General features: G+C 34.2%; 2 protein-coding genes across 8 annotated transcripts in view; both read left to right on the top strand.

The window, feature by feature from the left end:
- The window catches only part of LOC107630042 (uncharacterized protein At4g15545), a 12392-nt gene extending 11940 nt beyond the window's left edge, over positions 1–452 (top strand). The window contains exon 10 of the mRNA XM_016333062.2: positions 193–452. The gene's annotated coding sequence lies outside the window, so the exon portion shown is untranslated. The remainder of the gene's footprint in view (positions 1–192) is intronic.
- On the top strand, positions 2672–8868 carry LOC107634305 (E3 ubiquitin-protein ligase CCNB1IP1 homolog). 7 transcript variants are annotated; one of them, XM_021118617.1, is made up of 11 exons: positions 2682–3089; positions 3306–3358; positions 3478–3519; positions 4480–4594; positions 4737–4809; positions 5103–5148; positions 5279–5309; positions 7736–7991; positions 8069–8232; positions 8362–8632; positions 8706–8868. In XM_021118617.1, exons 4-11 carry the CDS (start codon positions 4525–4527, stop codon positions 8710–8712), a joined length of 918 nt encoding a protein of 305 aa, XP_020974276.1. In that variant the 5' UTR covers positions 2682–3089; positions 3306–3358; positions 3478–3519; positions 4480–4524; the 3' UTR covers positions 8713–8868. The 7 variants fall into 7 exon arrangements, with proteins under 7 accessions (XP_020974279.1, XP_020974277.1, XP_020974276.1 ...); XM_021118619.1 differs by having other exon boundaries at positions 3306–3371; positions 8389–8632; XM_021118615.1 differs by having other exon boundaries at positions 3306–3371.

Here is an 8903-nt window from a genome sequence, read left to right as displayed (position 1 = left end):
CAATGCGTATGTTCTTTATATATTTGGTAAAGATCTTCATTCTCACCCAATTCTATTCTTCACGAAAAAAATTATCTTGTTCATTTTGTCCTTTTTATTCTTAGGTCTCCGGTTAACCTTTTGTTCACTAGTCATTTAACTTATTCTCTAGATTGTACGTTCTCATTCACTGAATTGACTATATTTTTGCAGATTTCGAGCTTGGAACATATGACTGGCGTCGGAAGTGACTCTATTTGGGTTCCTAGTTGTTCTGCGTCCACTATAGGGTTATAATATTTTCACCTTCATTGATGATTACTTATGCTGTAGTTGGTTATATTATTGCAGAGTTGGTTTAATACTTGCTAATATTATTTCTCTTCCTTTTTTGCTATCCACAAGACTCAAACTCAAATTCATCGTCCATTTAAGAAAAAGAGCGTATAGAATACTTGAGTTTTCTTCGTAAATAAGGAGTGAATATGGCCACCACTTTGAAAATGTCGTTCCCATACATTTTTTCCTTTTGTTGGGGTTTTACATGAATATCTTACAAATGATAGTGGCATTATGAAACGGGAGTGATAATGTTGGCTCATGAATTTTAATTAATATCTGACAATAATTATATAGTCAATTTTGTAGTTGATAGATAATTAATCATAATTGTAATATTTTTTTGGTATATATCATAATTGTAATATTAATTGCATTATATGTAAACCACAGTAAAATATTCATGTGACTTTTGTTCAATCTCAATCTTGGAAGACTAGGGTACCCAAAAATAAATTATGGACAACATAACAGTAAAAAAAGAAATTTTTTTAACAGAATTAAAAGAAAAGAAGCTAATCCTGATTGTGAAGATTGAAAATGTACTTGAAGCTATACATAAAAAATTTTTAAATATGCAAACTCGGTATGTAAATTCAAACTTTTTATTATAAAATAGTTTATTAATGAGACATATTTGTTAATTATATTGCATGCTTGTATAGCGAGTTCAAATTGTTGAAGTGCATGCATGTTTCATTTATCTGCATCTATTTGATATGATTAAGGTACCCTTTGCTAGTTAGATGAAGGAATTTTGATTGGATACCAATTATTAAGGTACCTTTTACAAAGAAGACGAATTACTAAAACTTTAGATACCAACTAATTTAGATAGTTTATATGAACATATGTGTAATTTTTCTATGTTGGCATGCATTATTTTGTTTACTAACAAAGTATTTTGTATCATTTAAAAGAATACAATCTAAATTAATCATATTAATGTTGTAAACTCTATTGCCTAAAAGTAGAACTTCAATAGCATCAAACCTTTGTACTATACAGTTTTTAAAAGTCAAAGATAATTTTATTATCTTCATCACACAATTGACTTACACTAAGCAGGTTATTCTTAAGACTTTTGACAAGTACTATATTATCTACCGAAGAAGATTCACTCTTACCAACTTTGCTGATACTAACACCTTTTCCTTTGTTGTTGTCAAAATACTACGCTTTCTCTTTTTGTAGGTTCGATTGTGATGAACTTTGATCATTGATCATGTGCTTGAAGCATTTGCTATCAATATACCATTGCAAATTCTTTGACTTCAAACATGCCTATAAAATAGATTTAACTAGAATTAGACCTATGTGTTGTGCAAAAGTAATATATATATATATATACACACACACTTTCATAAAATAGATAAACTGATTTAAAATTTAATGACTATAAAATTACAAATTTATACATAAAATAGACTATAAATAAAACTATAAAAAGATTGAATTAAAGTTCATTCATTTGACTTCATATAATCATCTTTTATCTTTGTTCATTTTAAATAGCCATTTTTATTTATTTTTTAAAATCTTTTTAAGGTGCTTAAATACTAAAATATAAGCATGAAATTTGTTCATACTCTGACCCAAATATTAAGCTATGTCCAAACCAAGCTAAAGGGCCCAATCCAGGAGATTGATCCTTGTTGCTTATCCGACCTTTACAAAGAGGTCGAAATCACCGCTGGCAGGCATTTAACACTTATCCAAGTGAATAACTACTTTCGTAAATCTCTTCCTCACTTTCAGAAGAGAGATCTCCACAACCCCTAGATAAAAGGGACGGTTATCCACTAATAGTGGATCCACTCTAACGGTGGTTATTAGCTCAACCCCTATAAATGCCCTAACACACTCAAGTACATCTAAGTTCTAATATTCTAAATCTGCTTAACCTCTTACTGACTTAGGCATCAGAGTGTTTTTGCAGGTACCACCCCCATTCCTCAAAACACACAACTCGGACGGCGGCTCCCAAACAAGAACAAGTCGGAGACCACATTCTTTTGACGTTTGGGCTTTCCATCCTAGCCCAATCTACTGGTTCAGGTAACTCCCGAAACAAAATTATTAAATGAAATACACGTACGTCGAATACAATGTTTTAATAACTGAGAATTAAACAACTTTTAATTTTCTAACTTCATTTTTTATGAGTCATGACACTATATATTTTTAATAATATTATTACAACTAAATAATATTAAAAAATAGAGAAATAATATATAAATAACAAAGATAATATATAACTTACGAATATAATTAGGTCAAAAAAGGAAAAACTAAAAAAATGTAAGAACATTATACATCTAGTGGTTTAGAGAGTTCATTGTCCAATACATATGCTTAGCAAACTTAAAAAAATAACTATAGTTATCAACCAGATTCTTTAAATATTTGTGCAAAGGATTAGTAAGAATGGACGAGAAAGAGTATATCACTTCTCTTCTTCCTTTCTTGTGTGGGAGTTGGATACATTATTCGTTCATTCTAAATATTTTCTAACGCAATTACGAGCTTTATAATAAATAAATATAAATAAAACAAAAAGAAAAATAAAATACCGGCTTAATCAGTTAATTGGCTATGTTTCGTATTTTCTTTCATAATTTCGCTTACAATTTGCGGCCTACGGATTCAAACCGTCTCTTTTCGGATACACACACTCCCATAAAGGAACCTTTGGCGCCAAAATTCAATATCAAATTCCACATTTCTCTCTGTTCCTCCAACTCTTTTATCTGCATTCTGATCGCTATACGGTACGGCATTTTCTCCAATCTTCCATTAGCTTTATGTTTCAATTCCAAGGTGTTCTTCATGGAAAGAAATTACTGGCAATTTAGAACCTGTACCAAACTTTTTCTTTGATTTGCGTTCGAAATTTGAGTCATTAGTCACTAGAATTTTGGATCATTGTTGTTTCGTACTCTCTTCTGAGCTAATAACCTTCTCTTTAATTTTTCGTTTTGTTCTAGATTTCAGGTTCCGTCAGGTACACGAGGAACGAGATAGTGATAACTGAGTTTCGGTAAAATTGTCCGGTTCGGAGATGCTGCCTTTATTTCATTTTAAATATTGTTATCGTTATTGATTTTGATTTGAGCAACTGTTCATGGTGTGCTTGAAGCAAAAATTATGCTTCTGCAGGCCGTTGATCATAAATAAAATAATTTCACGATTACATGTGAGGTGAGTTAAGTTACATGCTCATTATTATTATTAGTATTATTATTATTATTATTATTATTATTAGAAAAATATTAGGAAGTCAACACTTTTTATTAATATTAGCTAATATTTTGAATCAACACTTTATTTTTGTTATATTAGGATTTAAGATTTATGATTTAGATATTGGTATAAAAATACTTTTGTTGGCTAAGTGTTGGCAAAAAGTTAATAAAGTTAGTGATGTAACATTATTGTTATTATTATTGGAGATTGTATTGAAGTTACAAAACTCTTACTCTGCCAGTAATATTATTATTATTATTGTGGCTAATCACGAAGACGATATTATGTAATGCTTTTTATTTTGTTCTTTTAGTCGCATATCATTAATTCATGAGATTCATAAAATTTTGTTGGGAGTTAGAGATGCTGATGAAAAGGCAGCACTTTATAGCTGTCTAGTTTAGTGACGTTGAAATTCGCACATTATTTCACTGAGGAAGTGAAAGCCTGTGTTAGTAACTTGTCTGATAAGTGCCCAAATATGTTTATGCAATTTTGTGCTTCATAGGCTATCACAGTCCTGTGTTTGAACTTATGTTTTCATAAGCATGAGATAGAGTTCTGAATTTTTTCTCCCCACTTCTTAATTACTCATTTCGGATTTAATTTGCAAGAACATCATTGTCTTTGTGGGAAATTCATTCATATGTTTCTTGTTACTAGTACTACTTCAGGTTGTCTTGGAGTCTTGTTGGCCTGTAGTGCATTTTCCATAGACAGTAACCAAACTGTGTCTTTGACACTGAACACTCAAAATTCACATGTTTAGTATTTGGGCTGATGCTTTGATATCATTATCATTATTTTATTTATTTTAGGTTGATTTTGCTAGCCACTTAAGTTCAGATCTTTTACCTTAAGTTGAGTAAACCCATAGCCTAATTCACAAAGAATCCTGATGTATTTGTGTTGTAGGTGTATTTGCCATTAGACATGTGAAGCCTGTATTTGAAAGCTGAAATGAGATGCAATGCATGCTGGCGAGAAATAGAAGGACGAGCGGTTTCCACTACATGTGGTCATCTGTTGTGTATCCGCAAGAAATAGACTTTTGTGTTTCTCGTTTGTTTTATTGGTTAATCTAAGAAATATTGTTCATGGCAAATGAGGTTGGATTTTCTTTTCTGTTATTGAACTGATTGGTGGATATATTACCTTAACATAGTACAAAGGTACGGATGATGCCAATAAGATATTGAGTAACGATGGAGCATGCCCCATCTGTGATCAAGTGCTTTCAAAGAGGTATGGTTTTGATCTGCTGATTATTAAATAAACACATACAATGTTGTTATTCACCTGATCCAATGGTTTTTCAAATTTAGGATTTGTTCTCATGTATTGTGGTTCTATCGTGATTCTATATTATATATTGTCAGTTTTGAATCCACTGAATGCTATACAAATAAAATTTGTCATTGGTTGCACTAATATTTTCACAACTTAGCATCCATATTTGTGCTGCAATTTCATGTTCCTATAATGTTTATGAAAATTAAAATTTTGTTGGAAATTTCATATTTCTCTCCTCTTGTCAGCCTCATGAAGCCTGTAGATATCAATCCCAACGACGAATGGATAAATGTAAGAATACTTCTCACTATAATGTAACTACATGCAGCAGAGATTATTTTTATCTTTTATTTTTTATTTTATTTTATTTTTTAAATTTATATAGCTTTCCTGCCACTCATTGTGATATTTTCTGTTGCAGATGGCCATGGCTGGAATATCTCCACAGATATGTATCCTTTATGCCCATTTTTTAGAGGGTACCTGATAGAGGTCCATCATAAAGAGAGTCTACAATGCAACAGTAAGAAAGATTATAGGTTATAATAACATAATTGATAGACGAGTATTAGAGGAACTGCAGGAACTATTAGTTACAGGAGGTTTACCAAGTTCCAGATGCAATAGAGATTAGAGTAATTGGTTGGGTTTGGGAAGGGAGCAGTGTCAATATAGTGAACACAAGATTAGACATAAGCCATAAGGAGTTTCCCTGTGATAACGTGTAGAAGTGTGGAACAAGTTTCATGAAACTAATGGAGTCAGAATGTAGAGGGAGGATGAAGCATGGGCTATGTTTAAGATGTGATGAGAAATTCACTCCCAAACATGTTAACCAATTCAAGGTCATGCAGCTCATGCTGTTAGAGGAAGAAACACATGAAAATTAGGAAGATATTGGGACTAAGGAGTAAGGAGGAAGAATTGTATTATAGGAAGGGAAATTGGTGCTGTTTGATCTCTCTATAGCATGACAATCCTCACAACAAAGAGATCTCTCGAATGATGGGGGATGTGCTAGACAAGAAAGTAATGGGAGATGCGTGAAAGGTTAATATTGGAGGAGAGTGATAGAAACTAATATGTTGGTAAGAAGGAAATAGGACAAGTTTGATAGAGAGGTATATGAGAAAGAATGACAAAACTATAGCTATTTTTGGAGGCAAGAGCCTTGAACTACAACTAGTGATGGGTAGATCAAACACTTTAACCCACTTAGAGTATCTGTTGGACACTAAAGGTGATTTATGTTTGCAAGGGACTTATTGAGACAGGTGGAGACAATGAAGTGGGGTCCTAAGGTGCTAACTTAATTGTTGATATGGCAAGTGTGAGATAGAAGATCCCATGATCCTAGGAGAATCTCAGTGTTGAGCAATCTGTAGGTAAGGTGTGAGGATTAAGAAAATACTGGAAATGGGCTTGAGAGAGAATAAGCTGTTCTAAGTTCTTAGACCTTGTTTCTTCTATTTATTGTCTGTATAACACTTTATCAATTGATACCCCATTGGTGGACTCCGAGAGTGATAGCATGCAAGCTTTTTATTTCATATTCTTGCAACTTTGTAGTCAAGGAAGGTCCTCACACTGTCTGCTGTCTGGAAAGCTAGTGCAAAAGAGATGGTGAAAAGGCCAAAGGTGATAGGTTACTTTTCAAATTGGAGTTGGAGAAGGTGGTCCCCCAGAGAAGGTCTACGAGAGGTTTGCCTTTTGAATTTTTATTTCTTCTGAAAATCAGGCGGAGGGAGGGATGAAGACAATGAATAATAGGGAAGATGTGATCAATTTTGGGGAGGTTGCTTTTGAAGTGGATAGAATTGTCGATAATCCAAAGCATTAAAGAGAACACAAGAAGTGGTTGAGTCCAACTAGGTAAGGAAAATGAAAATGGAGAAGAGTGAAAAAGCTGAGTCCAGAGAAAAAGGAGACGAAGGACATGATTTGCAAAGTGGACGATCACCTTGTGGGTTTTCCAGATGTGGGATTTTAGCAACCTCCATTTCTGTTCATTGAGGCATTAAGGCCATCTTTTGTGAACTTCATAGGGATACAAATTTGGCTGAATTGAAACAGAATATGTCTACTGCATAGCCAAGAATGAAGGTGCAAACAGATTAGAAAAGTTGGAAAGAATCTAGAACTTTGGGGATTGGTTGTATCTAAAGTTCCAGCTTTGGAGGGTCAAGACTATAGTCAACAAATGAAATGAGGAGGTCAACCTTTACCAATAGTAATGACAGCAGATTGAGAACTACGGCCTTGGCTTTTGGAGTTGTTAAGCAGATCTTAGGTGAAATACTAGAGGGGAAGGTGAGAAATCTTGGGAGCTACACACAGTGCTAATCAGGGGAGTTCCCATGTTTCACGAAGAGGAAATGGTGAAAGTTTTGGGGAGTATTGATTGCAAGCTTATAATAAAGTCGCTCAATATGGGAAAGGAAGGAGGATTACAAGGGATAATTCTTCAAATAAAAGGAATGTGAACAGAGAAGAGTCACTTAGGTGTCATTTAGGCGTTGGTTAGCTACATAAAAGAGGTTAGGGAGAGAGAAAGGAACATAGATGAGATAAATGACAATAAGTAGAGAATGTGGTCTCTGGAGTACCTTATAATGCCAGTTTCATCATCCTCTGGTTCAGAGGTCACCGCTATGATAAATACATGCCATTTGTTTACTCTTTTCTCTACTTTCTCTATTTTCCTATCTGATCCAGTTCACTAGAACTGTACAATAAGATAAAATGAAATTGGTTTCATATGTTTTAACCTTTTATATATAATCTGACGGTTTGACTCAAGAGAATGAAGTGTTATGTTCTGCAATTCTAGAAATTAAGAGGGTATATTGGACCATGTGTTTTCCCTGAGCATATTTAGTGATGAAGAGTGCATACAGAAGTGTGATGTTCTACATTGGCCAAAAAGAACTGGAGATGCAATTTAAGATGAACCGGATTGTTGCTCAATGCCGGCAGAAATGTGAAATGATGCAAGAGAAGTTTACAGAAAAATTAGAGCAGGTTCATACGGCTTACCAAAAAATGACCAAGAGATGCCAGATGATGCAGCAGGAAATCGAGGTCTTAACCAAGGACAATCAAGAACTCCAGGAAAAATTTGCTGAAAAATCCAGGTCAATGCTGATCTCTTTTGAAACTTATGCAAATCATATATCGGTGTTAATGCCTTTTAGCTGTATTGCAATTTCAGGCAGAAGAGAAAATTAGATGAAATGTATGACCAACTAAGGAGTGAGTTTGAGTCAGTGAAGCGGTCTGCCATACAGCCTGCAAGCAACTATTATAACAGAAAGGATAATGATTTGTTCTCTAATCCACCTAACATTATGGATGAGAGACAAACTGGCAGAAAAGGTAACCCTTTGCATTCTAGTTTCTAAGTAACCTTTTCAATTGAAGAAAGGAAAAATGCTTAAATAATGAACTATATGGCCTGCTTTCCAACTTATATATTTCCAAAAGTAGGTAACTTAATTGTCACAGGTCTGGTATTCACTCCTGACACTCCAGGGCCAAAAGAGGATGTGTGGCCTGCAAGACAGAATAGCAATAACTCTGGTGGCCGCTTTGATATCTCTATTGGCTCACCAGCTAAACAAGCAGTCAGTCCAGGGAATGCAGGGAACAGAAAGGTTGGTGCTCACTCAGTTTTTGGAGCTGGTGGCACAAGCAACCCTTCAATGAATCTGAGGAACTTGATACTTTCTCCAATAAAGCGGCCTCAGCTCTCACGTAACCGGCCCCAATTATTCACGTGAGGAAGAAACTTATGTCTTCTACTGTTACTCTGTTATCTAAATTCTGAATATTGTACTTTGGTATTTCAGGTTATAACCTCAGACGATGCTCAACCATCTAAGACTCAAGTTAAGCTGTCTCTTCCGGGTTGTTTCTGGCTTTAGCTTTTTTTCCCTTCCTTTATGGCGAAACAAAAAGGCGAAAGTAACTCTGTTGTCCTTCTTTTAATGAATTCCTAGTTTTCTTTGGATACATATTCGTTTTAGCACTTGCATGCTCTAAGCTGC

Source organism: Arachis ipaensis, chromosome B03 (genome assembly GCF_000816755.2).
Source record: "Arachis ipaensis cultivar K30076 chromosome B03, Araip1.1, whole genome shotgun sequence".
NCBI lineage: Eukaryota > Viridiplantae > Streptophyta > Magnoliopsida > Fabales > Fabaceae > Arachis > Arachis ipaensis.
Note: the sequence above shows the minus strand (reverse complement) of the source record. Positions and strands in the feature narration are given on the sequence as shown.

Coding starts and splice junctions, on each gene's coding strand:
- LOC107634305 (XM_021118617.1), top strand. CDS start 4,525: ATGAGATGCAATGCATGCTGGCGAGAAATAGAAGGACGAGCGGTTTCC. Junction 5,149..5,278: donor CCAACGACGAATGGATAAAT/GTAAGAATACTT, acceptor TTTCTGTTGCAG/ATGGCCATGGCTGGAATATC. Junction 7,992..8,068: donor AAATTTGCTGAAAAATCCAG/GTCAATGCTGAT, acceptor TTGCAATTTCAG/GCAGAAGAGAAAATTAGATG.